This window comes from Artemia franciscana, chromosome 21, assembly GCF_032884065.1.
Source record: "Artemia franciscana chromosome 21, ASM3288406v1, whole genome shotgun sequence".
Lineage (NCBI taxonomy): Eukaryota > Metazoa > Arthropoda > Branchiopoda > Anostraca > Artemiidae > Artemia > Artemia franciscana.
In genome coordinates this window covers 10,100,288-10,113,820 of record NC_088883.1, presented here as the reverse complement: position 1 = coordinate 10,113,820, position 13,533 = coordinate 10,100,288, and the positions used below count along the sequence as shown (strand labels likewise).

Below are 13,533 nucleotides of genomic sequence, written 5' to 3'. Positions count from 1 at the left end.
AAAGATAAATATAGTTTTGATTCTTATGATTTCAAGTATTTGGTTCCCAGTCAACTCGGGTTGAGGTTATAGATGATAAAAGATTTGTTTTCAGATTTATGCTATTAAATAATTAATGGCTTAAGTCTTCCTATCCTAACCATTTTAGAAAGTAATAACCCCACTGGTGCCCTCTCTGATGTGCTAACATGCAATCATCGGTCTGTATTTTCCCCCTAACACTGGAATCAGAAACGAACAACCCCGATTTCAGATACTAAGCACATCTTCTCTGTCTTTCTAAATGCAGCTATCTCCCCATTTCTTTCTAGCTATATCTTTCCCTCTTTTTTATTAAGTCATAGCAAATTTATTCTGCATCTCCATTCAAAAGTACAGTAATTGCCGCATTCAAAATTATGGAAGTGCAAACTGGAAATATGCAATTATGGAAAAATCATGGAAACAGGCAAACTGGACATTTTGATGGAATAAAAGTTCACAAAAAGAACATCAGTGACTTGCTAAAATACCTGCTGAACAAATCCAAAAACCGTCCCATTCTGTGATAGTGAACCAAATAAACTAACTAAAATGGAATTAAGGAAAATTTTCAAGATCAAGTGCGGTAGTGCCAGCTGAAGAACTGTTGATTTGGAGGGTACCCAAAGTAACCGAAAAATAATTACTGTTTCCAAACCTGACACTTCTGCAACCGAGAATGCGCTTAGTAGCTGTAACAGCTCCATCTCCACTAAAGTTAATAGTCGCGCTCATTTTGTAATCAATGAACGTATTCCAAATGGTAGGGTGTCTGATGATGTCAAAGGTCTTGTGCCAAACTGCAGCAAAATATAACAAATTGGCAAAATCAAATCTTACCGACTGAAAATTGAAACATGAATTTTTACTGGGAATGAGTCTCTAAAAGTAATTTAAAGGTAAAGGTAAAGGATACGGCATTAGACTTTACAGTCCGTACCGGCGGTGCTGATCTCCGTTTCTTGTCCTTCAGCCAAGAAGTGCAATGGGGGGTTGGGGGCCAGCCAACCTCTGCTTTTGCACACCCATCCTGTTTAACTTCCCCAGATTTTTCCAGGTACCCATTTAGAGCTGGGTCGACTCTGACTAAGCTTACAGAGTCACGCCACTGACCCCTGTCCCAAACCGAAAAATTGGGTACACCGGGATTCGAACCCGCGTCCTCTCAGACAAGGGGTCCCGAATCCAGCGCAAAGTAATTTAACCAATAAAAAAAAACTTTTTTTTAACTAAAAGTAAGGAGCAACATCAAAAACCAAAACGAAAAGAAATTATTCTCTATACACAAAGATTGACTCTTTCCTCAATACCTTTCTCTTTACGCTAGGACTTTTAGAACTTTCACAAAACCTTTATATTCTAATTAAATGACCCCTATGTTTCAAGAGTCGTTTCTAAAAAACTGGCACAAACAGTCAAACTTAGTGTAAAGAGCAAGGCATTGACGAGCGGGACAACCGCTTCACATATAGAATAATTTCTGGTATTTTTGAGATTTAATGTTGCTCCTTACTTTCACTTCAAAAACTTGTATTTTTAAATTTAGGTTCTGGCCGTTTCTTATAAAATCAGGCTTATCCTCCATGAAAAATCTCCCTCCTTACGGGAAACTCCCCCGTGGATATTTCCTCTCACGTAAAATACAACCAACTGTCTAAAATTCCTTCCTGGAAGTTCTATCGTTGCTGGAAATCCCTTCCCCCTCCCCCTTCAATTTCTTGCCAACGATTTAGCCTGAAAAAAATTTCTTGGCCTGCTTTCGCTTGAAGAATACTTTTATTCTTAATCATTTTCTTGGTCACTCCGGAAACCCTGCATTCGCCGGAAATCGCATCACGATAAAATTGCTATGAAAAAAAAAATGTATACTGATTGGTGGTAAAGTCTGACTTCTTCAGTTTTCTTGCTTAAGAATTAGTATTTACGATTTTAGTTATGATTTAGGACAAAATTAGAACATATAGTCAAAAGTAGAATTGCTTAATGAGTTTTTAATAATATTTCTACAACAGAATTTGGATGGACGAAAGGGGTATCATTATTTATATGGATGGAAATTCTGCTTGACTTTTTACCTTATTTGCGGAAGTGAGTCTTTTCTTGATGTCATGGCGTCCAAGTGGACCTTAAATTAGAAGTAGTGCCTTTGTAAAATTACGTTTTTTTCATTGGACCTTTAACTTTTTCCACCTCTGTTTCCTTTAATTGTTCAGGTGATGGGACTAAACATTCTCTTTCTTCAAACGATTTATCTAGTACAGGTTTTTATTTTTTAAAGATGGGGTAGGCATTGATAACCACCTTTGTTTAGTTTAATTGTTTAGGTGCTGGGAGAAAAACTTCTTTTTCTTCCAACGACTTATCTAGTCTAGGTGCAAACTGTTCAAATAGGTTCAATGTTCAAAGGTATGAATACAAATTGCCGGGCTTAGGTTTTCTCTAATAAAGGTATGGTATACATTGATGATCTTATCCATGTCAAAATACCAAACCAAATCCTCATCAAAACATGAAGGACATGTTTTGATTGCAGATGTCCAGGTTGAATGTCACTTACTCGTTCACATGTTCGGTCTTGCATGTGTACTAATCACGTGTGTCTTTGCTCTTCATTTTTCATTTTTACATGCTGCCACTGTTCTTCTAATTGCGTGTGTATTTGCTCTTTATTTACATTTTTGACTCGATCACATAATCGGTGTCGCATGTCTTCTAACCACGAGTATCTTTGCTCTTCATTTTTCATTTTGACACGTTTATAAATATATATATATATATATATATATATATATATATATATATATATATATGAAAAGAGAAATCACCAATGCTACAGCACAAACACACACACACAAAAAAAAAAAAAAAAAAAAAAAAAAAAAAAAAAAAAAAAAAAAAAAAAAAAAAAGAGACAGAAGGAGAAAAGGAAGACTGTTTTCCTAAATTAGTGATTAATATAGACCAGCACTTGAATGAGGCCTTAACCCTACTCATCCATACAATCACATAGGTCATTTTTTTAATTTAATTACATATTAGCTCAAGTGTCATTATATATATCAAAGTAAAAACTTTCATTAGTGCTTACTTAGGTCAATAGCTTTACCATAGAGAAGGTTCAACTTGTATCCTTCTTCTTAAATGGAGAGTCTTATAACCGCTACACTGTGATTTCTGAAGGAGGGTATCCTAGCTATCGTTATGATACTTAAAAACATTTCTTTGTGACAAACGCATATTGAACACATATCGTATTATGAATTACATATTCGAAACTTCTCTCTTATCCTTAGCATAGCGTGGTCTGAATCTTTCTTATTAAAATGAGACTGTCATCGCTGTTGTGCCGTAAGACCTAAAAGTTTTGCTTTGTAAATAGCGATCCTCACTGCAGAGAAGACAACACTCAATCGTCTGTTTCTAAAGAAGAGTACCATTACCACCGTACTGCGATAGCTAATAAGCAGCCATAGTAATGAGGCACAGATGTTTTAACTACACCAACCTAGACTTAAAGGTTAAACCTTGTTAGTAGAAGGCAATCAGTGGAACCCCACAGTAGCTGAAGATTGATCGAGGCAGTCTTGGGCCTCTGTTCAGGGACCTCTGGAACTTCGGCCCTCATAAACAAGGGCCGAACCTTTACAAGGTCAATGCTCAAGCCTTGGACCCGTGAATGCCTGTTATCATAGCATAACTTCAATTTTTTTTTGGTTTTAGTTTTTTTTAAGCATATATATATATATATATATATATATATATATATATATATATATATATATATATATATATATATATATATATATATATATATATATATATATATATATATATATATATATATATATATATATATAGTTGGATATTGAAATTTTCAACTTTCAAGTTCAACAAATTATAAATTTCTTCAATTCAAATGATTGCATAGACACGCAAACAAAAATTCAAAACCTGACAGACAATCCCAGCCCTGAAAAATTTACAGGGCTTATAAAGTGTGACGGTCTCTTTCAATCGTAACTCTAGTAATTTTCGTTTCGTGGAGTAAAAATAATACGAATTTCTGATCCAAGACAAATTTGAAGTATTGATTTGGATTTTCCTTCGAATTTCTTAGAAAAAAATCTTGAAAGTATTAACCAAATACTTACACTCTTGATGTCAAATCCAAAAATATTTTTCATGTAAATGGGGAGCTCAGTAAGCAGGATCAGAAATCCCCAATTATGACCAATATTGCAAAACAGAATAGCATAAAATGGTAGCGAAGTAAATATTGACTTCCATGGCACAGATGCAGACTATAAGAAAGTAAATATTTATAAAACAAAAATATAAGATAATCCGACTCTATATACAAGTATCTAAATAAAAAAAAATTAACTGGACAAAAATTAAAATAATATTTTCGTTATTAAAGGTTATATAAATGCCAAGTCTATACTTCATAATCATATTAACAGAAATATAAATCTACGACATGAGAGGCTGACAGTTAAGCTACTATAAAGGAAAACATATGAACACAGATAAAGTGATAATAAAACAGAGCAGTGATAATTTTCAAACTGACGGTCTTTCTCTATAATAGAAAGACAAAACCTTACGTATCTCTTCAGCGAAGTATTGATTTGGATTTGCCTTGGTATTTTCTGGTGGATTGTCGTGTCAAACAAGCGGCTATAGATGTCAGTATTGTACTAGTTTGAGTGTAAATTTAAGGCCGCGATTAAGTGAACTGATGGAACTGGAACTGATGTCAAATCCAAAAATATTTTTCATGTAAATGGGGAGCTCAGTAAGCAGGATCAGAAATCCCCAATTATGACCAATATTGCAAAACAGAATAGCATAAAATGGTAGCGAAGTAAATATTGACTTCCATGGCACAGATGCAGACTATAAGAAAGTAAATATTTATAAAACAAAAATATAAGATAATCCGACTCTATATACAAGTATCTAAATAAAAAAAAATTAACTGGACAAAAATTAAAATAATATTTTCGTTATTAAAGGTTATATAAATGCCAAGTCTATACTTCATAATCATATTAACAGAAATATAAATCTACGACATGAGAGGCTGACAGTTAAGCTACTATAAAGGAAAACATATGAACACAGATAAAGTGATAATAAAACAGAGCAGTGATAATTTTATACTTCAGCGAAGTATTGATTTGGATTTGCCTTGGTATTTTCTGGTGGATTGTCGTGTCAAACAAGCGGCTATAGATGTCAGTATTGTACTAGTTTGAGTGTAAATTTAAGGCCGCGATTAAGTGAACTGATGGAACTGGAAAATCACATGTTAAAATTGAAAATTTATATTTAAAAAGTACTAAAGTATTCATAGGCAGAAGATACGCTTTTAATATCAGGCCGTAGCTTCTTGAAAATGCTAAAAAATGTTTGCTAGGATTTTGCTCTATTTCCTCTAATTGCTTAGAAATCTTAGAAAATGTCTAGCTCTTTTTCACTAGTGTACTCTATGAAGGATATTGATTTTAGAACAAAATCGGTACTATCATGAGCAGAAGACAATAACCTGTAAGATGATTGCAACCATTTTTCGATGTATTTTCCTGTTTTCGAACAGTCCCATAGAATATTTTCAGCTACCTGAAATTTTTACAAGTTTCTTTGCCGGAAAGAATCGTTTCAGATCGCCCTAGAGACCAGATTGACAAGCTGATATAATTAACCTGCTATTTCCGCCAATGAATAAGTGTTATTTGAAGGGTTTTTGACAATCTACGGTCTCTAGAGAATCGAGAGACAGAAGGCTATCCTAGCTTCAATTTTGAAGCTCGATATTTTCAGGTTCATTTAATCACGGCCTTAAAGTTCTGACTTTAGAACAGGTAAGGAAGAAGATTATGCATTTGACAACTGATGTTGTTTTGGGTTTGATTGGGGTCATAGTAATAGGCCTACTAAGGTTTAAGCTCCACTCCTAATGTGAAATAGAACCTATACAAACTATCTCTTGCACGCTAACTCCTTATAATCTCCAGAAAATCAGTCCTTGAGAAATGCATTTGAAATCCCCCTAAAGGGTTATTTATCAGTCGCCCCCTCAAGTTACCAAGCTCCAATCTTGGCTTGGGGAGAGGTGTCACACAGGTGCAACCGAACGGATATATCTTATTAGTGCTCCAAAGAAAACAGGCTTAGTTGCTGGAGAAGATATCCTGGATAACTTCCCTTGAGTGATGTCCCAACAATAACACAGGAAAAGTGACCCCCCCAAGCAAAAAATTATTGCAGCGAAATTTTTAACACTTAAGCCTAGGCCGAAAAAAAACATACATGCGCAGTAAACAGAAAAAACAAACTTGTACCAGATGTAAGGAAATTTGTTTCACCGAAACAGCGCACCAAGAAAAAATGTAGCTTTTTAGTGGAGAACGTTCCTTTGACATTTTAAGCAATTCCTACAATTCAGGGAAGGTCATAACCGTAATGGTAAAGGTCAGACAAAGGTCATAACAATGAAAGATTAGTTAGCAAAAAATGCCTAAGGACCAAACAACACTGTCTGGCCTGCTTTTTGGACTGCTGAACGACTATTAGTCTAGCTGAAATTTCTACCTTAACTTAAAGCAAAATTACTTTTGAGAAAAGAACATATATCTGATAAGTAGGTCCAATAGCCCAATATCTCCCACATAACATAAATGGCCGCTACTGTGCCCCATTAGTCAGAATCTCGAAGGGCAAATAAACTCAATATAAGAAACATAAACAGAAAACAATAAAACAGCAGCTTCAAAATTCCTGAAAAAAACCTCCAATCTTCCATCTCAGACCAATGTCTATCTCGGGCAACAAATCAGCTTTGCTTAGAACTCACTGTCATCCATCCTTTTTGTACAACAATTAAAATATTGGCTGTATAGGGCTACAGATAGATTTTGGATTTTGAGGAAGGGAATCTATCAAATTACAAGAAAATAATCGAGCTAATTTAGTGAGGAAATTGTCGGGTTTGGCCTGAAGGAATGCATTGATGTAATCAGCAGTCCATCAGCAAAATTGAAAACCCAAAAAGAAGTCAAATTTTAAAGGCTCTGGGACATCACTTATGGGACACCCTTTCGTTAAAAGAAACGAAGAAGGAGGATTTGTTACATGGGACGATGCCAGGCGTTATGTGGGGTTGACTGCGATAGCCTCGAATGGTGGAAACCCAGTCACATCTGAATCAGCCCAAAACTCGGCACATGGTTTAGTTTAAAATTGCCAATGGTAAAAGATATTAATTATGGTGCATATGATTTCAGTATAGGAGCACGGGGGACAAATCTCAAGGAAAAAAATAATTGACTCTTCAGGATCTGAACAAACGGGAGGTAATAATTAACAAATGTCAATGCCAACTGAGAGTAAAAATGGCATATAAAAAAGTTTGGAGCTGAGAATAGGCACTAACTAGTAATGAGAAAGAGTACCTCCTCGGTAACATAGTTTGGAAAGGCTAGGCCTTGGCAAGATAATCACAACTGGACAAAGAGTTGTTGGCTAAAGGAACTGACTTATCATCTCTAGCCTCCCGATGGGACACCTTCTTCCATCAATTTGGGACCAAGTACCTAAGAAAGTAGATAGAAAGACCTCAGACGCAATCCTAGGCTTTATTCATCCAGAATAATCTCGGAACTGGTAGATCATTCTTAACAGACATGTTCTCCCGCTTCTTTCATAATTCACAGCAAACTCTCAATAATTTACCAAAATTAATTTTGTAGCTGCATTCTATGAAGAATAGTCGGTCCATTTCACGTATTTCAACTGAGGGAGCAGTTTTCTTCAAAACATATTGCTTTTTATGTCTCCTTTCAATTCTGTAGCATTGACCAGACGTGTGACTCTGCTTTTAGTATTAAAACAAAAATTCTTTCAGCATTCAAAGCACATTTTTTGACGGATATTCACTCACTTTCCTGGGGCATAGGATCCATATAGGTTATACGTATAAGCATTTCTATCTAGAAGGAAGATAATTTATACTGAAAATAAGAAATAACAAGAAATGAAAATTATTCTTATAATTAGAGCCATGAACCCCACCAGAAAGCATTTTCTGTTACACAACAGTAGTGGCCAAAATAGGCCCATCAGTTTAGAGTTATCAAAAATCTATTTGTGATGCACAACCCCTTCATTTCAGATGTTGCACGGCTGCATGATGGTGCGTTATATCTTAAAAAACAGAATTAATAGCCATTAGTTCATCGGAAGCAAAAAAACACATATAGGCTTCACGAAGTAAACGACCATTATAGAGGATCTATTTCTAACATTAACGGTAACAAATTATTGTGCAGTCATACATTAGCTATCAAGAAATAGATCTGTGTCGTTATCAAGAGGAGGGCACTGAACCTTTTATTTTATTTAGATAAAAACACATCTGGGCCATTTATATATATATATATATATATATATATATATATATATATATATATATATATATATATATATATATATATATATATATATATAACTTTTCAAGGACTCGCATTACAAAACGCTTAGAAAGATTGGAGACAAATTCACTCCTTCTTCTGTTCCTTTTTTTTAAATAAAAAAAGAGGGTCCAATTAGCCCCTCCAACAATCTTTAAAATTTAAACTTGATCCTTTAAAATATTTGACTATCTAAAGAACTCAATTATCTAAAGTAGTTAACTTCTCGGAAAATGCTATTTAACAAATAAACCAAACAGTGAAGAAAAGTTAGCATAACGCTTATATTTAGTAGGAATGAAAAAAGACAATATTATATACTATCTGAGACAATAGCATCTGAATGGCAGTAGTTTAGACTCTTTTCTAAAGTAGCTTTGTAAACTGATAATTTGTGGCTTTTAATGATCATAAACAGACATGTTAATCCTTGACTAATCTTCCTTGAATAAACATTTGTCAGATTTTACTCAATCGTTTCTATGTAGAGATTCTAGTTCACTCTTATAGATGAAAAAAGAAAATGATAATACTGTCTATTTTCTAGTCAAAAAGATTGTTTATCCTTGGTGTCACCTTTACTGTGATAAAAGTATTAAAACGCCACTCAAACATTTGATAAGGATTCGAATTTTTGACAGCTACCTGACCTGATGTTTGAAAATTTGTCACTATTATATTCCTCGTTATTAGAAACTAAAATTTTCTTTTATAAAAATTAATGATTGAGATTAGCAAATTAAAGTAGTGACTAAAAATTAATAGGGCTATAGCGGTAAAGTGACGAGCATACTTTTTCTATGGGTATCTACAGAAATTGACCTATTCTCTCTCTAAGAAAAAAGTGAAACACAGGGTAAGGTAACAGCTACTCCCAAAACTAAGATAAAAAATATAATAGCCCAATGTTTGAACTGATTGTAAAATTTAAGCCTTCACTCTAGCGTGCTTAAGAACATAAGCTTTTTTCAAAAGGTTTCCATGAAACATAATTAATGTTTTTTAATTATCATGAAATTAAAAAACATATATTTGCTAATATTTCAATAAATAGAGACACAGGGAATTTAGATATTGACCCAATTTGAAAAATGAACCAATAGTCGATGGGGGAATTAAAATTTTACACAGTCACCAGGGGACGAGATTACCCACTAGACCAAAAAGAGTTGCTTCAATATTAGCTTACAAGAGGATTATTTCACAACAGAATAATTAACCAAGTTTCAATTTTCATAACTTTTCCTCAGTTGCTCTTTGTTTCTCATTGAAGTAACTCAAATAGCTGCTTTTCCCTACGTGGATATGTAGCGACAATTGTATTTATTATTATTGGTGGTGGTTTTTATTTGTTTTTAGTTTAGTTTTCTTTTAATTTTCTATCTTGTGCTGAAGACGCCTTGTTTGAATACAGGCGAAATATCCGCGTTGTTTTAGTCTTTCAATTCGTCTCGTTTGAAGTTTTCTTTTTGAAGAGTTTTATCCCTCTTGGTTGTTTAGTGAAATCAGGCATTGTCTTGCCGTGCGAAATCAAAACCAATTTTCTGCAACAATCAATTTATGAGGAATTAGCTGTTTGAAGTTACATGGTTGCATGGGAAATGGTGGTAAATTGCCCTTTTCAGACAAGAAAACACAAAAAAGGACAAGCAGTTCGGCATTAAGAAGACACCAACAATCGTTAAAGTAGCCTGCCCTCCAAATAAAGTGCATCACAACGAAAATAAGTTGTTTGGTAGTGATATGTCTTAGCTTAAAATATCGATTTTACTACTAGGCCAATTTTGAACTTGATTCTTAGCTCTATAGCCCCCTAAACTTAGCAGATGATCAAATGTGTCCATCGAAAGATACATGCTGCTTCAATTAGCCACAAAGAAAAAATATCGTCGGGGTCCAATCTCATGAAGTCAGATGTAAGCAGATATTAAAGATTTTCTTAAATTTATAGGCTTTTGAAAAAATTTACATTAACTATTTGCTATAAATAGGCGTATTTTATTGAGGTTTTAGTATCATTTGATTGATTGAAATTTTGCTGAAGTAGTGCACTACTGTCTATAATCCGATGATCCGATGATCAATCCGATGATATAATCCAAGGATCAGGCGTCTTTGTTATTTTATTTTATTTAAATTTCAAAACCAGGGTTCATATAACTGTCCCATATTACAAATTCTTAGTAATGTGCAGATTTAGAAAATAGTTCGTTTCTTTAAAATAACCCTTCGAATTTCAAAAGTAAAATGCTACCATGCTTATCTGTTTTTTATTTTTAAGGACGAATATATTCCCTCATACTACAGCCTTGTTTATTTCCGCTTGACACATTTTTAGTTTAATCTAAAGAATACGAATCATGCATTACAATTTGGATTTAAGAATGGCAATTTTTATGGAGAAACTTGAGTTCCAACGACTATCTAGATAAACGAACGACGGTTCAAGCAAATATCAAGGTTGAACTTTGACCATTCCAATTGTATTTTCTAAACTAATATATTTGTTTTATGACGGAAGATCCATAAGATTAAACCTTTTCCTTTCGTAAACCAATGGTCAAACCAGGGTTCATATAACCAAAAAAGGGTTCGTAAACCAAATTTCAAAACCAGGGTTCATATAACTGTCCCATATTACAAATTCTTAGTAATGTGCAGATTTACAAAATAGTTCGTTTCTTTAAAATAACCCTTCGAATTTCAAAAGTAAAATGCTACCATGCTTATCTGTTTTTTTATTTTTAAAGATGAATATATTCCCTCATACTACAACCTTATTTATTTCCGCTTGACACATTTTCAGTTTAATCTAAAGAATAAGAATCATGCATTACAATTTGGATTTAAGAATGGCAATTTTTATGGAGAAACTTGAGTTCCAACGACTATCTAGATAAACGAACGACGGTTCAAGCAATATTATCAAGGTTGAACTTTGACCATTCCAATTGTATTTTCTAAACTAATATATTTGTTTTATGACGGAAGATCCATAAGATTAAACCTTTTCCTTTCGTAAACCAATGGTCAAACCCTTCTCAAAAGCCTGGGTATTCACCGGAAAAACCCTTATGCATTTTGAAGTTGCTATTCCAGCTATGTAAGCTTGCTTCTAGTTAGTAAAATAACTCATTCTGCCATCTTTGAGATCTTGACCTGAAAGGGCTTTCAACTAACCCCTATTTTGCAATATTATAAATGAAATTTCTTGTTTTTTTTGAGTAGTTCAATACGAGGAAGGAATATGTTGTAATGGGAACTGATTTGAATTAGTCATACCTTCTTTGATATTTGTGCTTCTTTTGCAATGGATTTATTGATGAAGTCTCTTTCCTTTTCACTTATCCTTGGATGTTGGTCCGGGCTATCATATACCAACATTAGCCACAAGGCTGCCCACACGAAACCAACGCAACCCTCTATGTAAAATACTGCTTCCCATCCTAAGCTATCAACAATCAGTCCGCTTAATATGAGACTGAGCACAGTACCAGGTTGAGATCCTAAAAAAAAGAGAAAAAAAAAGAAAAAAAAGAAAAAAAGAATAAAAATGGAAAATAAAAACTTTTATGTTTCTTAAGTTAGGAATTGGATTGGCCTATCCTAGCACCAGCACAAGAGATTAAATTCTAGTATTAGTAGTTTTACATACTTCTCATCCTACCTCGCCAATTTTTCTCTTTTCTTCGAAGAACGTAGCAAACTAAGGTGGAAACAATTGCACCGAACATTCAGTCAATTTTTTTTACGAAAAGGCCTTTGAGACAGGCTGCTAAACAAGCAAGATTAGCTTTAAGAAATTGCATCTAATCATTTTATTCTCTTCAGTTTGAATGAGCTTATATTCTCATTTCATTCTTTTCGCCAGTCCTGGTTGAACTTCGTTGAAGTAAGGATGTTAGGACTATTTTTAAAAAAAGTTTTAAAAAGTGTTTTTAATTATTCAGTTTTTAATCCTCACAATTTGATGTAAGTTCTTTTATACATATGTATAGTTTCTCTCTTATTCTTGTATTGTGCTGAAGACGGCCCTTGGACCGAAATATCTACAGAAATAATTTCCACTGTCTTGAAATTTTCCCTATTGGCTCTACGTTGTATTTGTTTGTTATGGAAAGGCAGTATGGTCTTCGTCGCTTTTTTTGTCTAGCTTATGGGGAGCAGTTGACCTATGATATCTTTTATTTTATTAGTCTAGGTAAAAAACATGCTAATATTATCAATCAACAAAATTTTTTAGAATCCTGTAGAAATGAAAACCTTATTCCCAAGTCTTTAAGATATAAATTACATTTAAATATCCGGAAAGAAGCGCAATTTGCCCATACACTACAGTTAAAAACCCTAGTCCATATTATTAAGGACAAAAAACAGAAACGACATATTATTTCTTCAGAGAGAAAATCGTTGGAAACTTTTTTGCTGGAAAACCTGTCCACCGTTGATTTTGCTCAAGTTGTTAGATTAGAAAGGAATTTGTTTAGCCGCGATTTTCGCTTGTCCAAGGAACGCCTCTATAAAAAATTGGAAGGCTTACGAAATGAATCTTCGATGAGAAACCGTATTTATTCTCCAAGATTCACTCCTGGACCTGCTATCGTTTACCTCTCTTCTAAAACATTGGAACCCCAGGAAATCGAAACACTAGAAAAAGGTCCAAAATTTTCCTTTCTACCGAAACAGGTTCCTGTGGCAGATATAGTTCCCTCTCTAGAGTCCGCTTTGCATAAACACTATCCTTCTGTCTCTAACCCGGATGAAGTTAGGTCTGGTCTTATAAATATCCTCTATAACAGCCAAAAAAAGTTTAACCCTCCTACCAATTCCACACCGGAAAATTTGCATGACATAAAAATACTATCTAATCTCCGAAAAGATCCTTCTATTATAATAACTAAAGCAGACAAAAGCAATTCACTTGTTGTCATGAATACGACAGACTATAACAACAAAATTCTTTCGCATTTAAATGACACAATTACATATCAAACAATAACTCATGATCCTACTGATCAGTTCACTAATAATATTATAA

General features: G+C 33.9%; 1 protein-coding gene across 1 annotated transcript in view; it reads right to left on the bottom strand.

The window, feature by feature from the left end:
• Positions 1–13,533, bottom strand: part of LOC136040677 (putative inorganic phosphate cotransporter) — a 91,110-nt gene that overhangs the window by 25,207 nt on the left and 52,370 nt on the right. The window contains exons 5-7 of the mRNA XM_065724976.1: positions 11,778–12,001; positions 4,714–4,920; positions 4,173–4,322 (exon numbers count right to left, since the gene is read on the bottom strand). Of these exons, the coding sequence (XP_065581048.1) occupies positions 4,173–4,322; positions 4,714–4,920; positions 11,778–12,001 (581 nt within the window). The remainder of the gene's footprint in view (positions 1–4,172; positions 4,323–4,713; positions 4,921–11,777; positions 12,002–13,533) is intronic.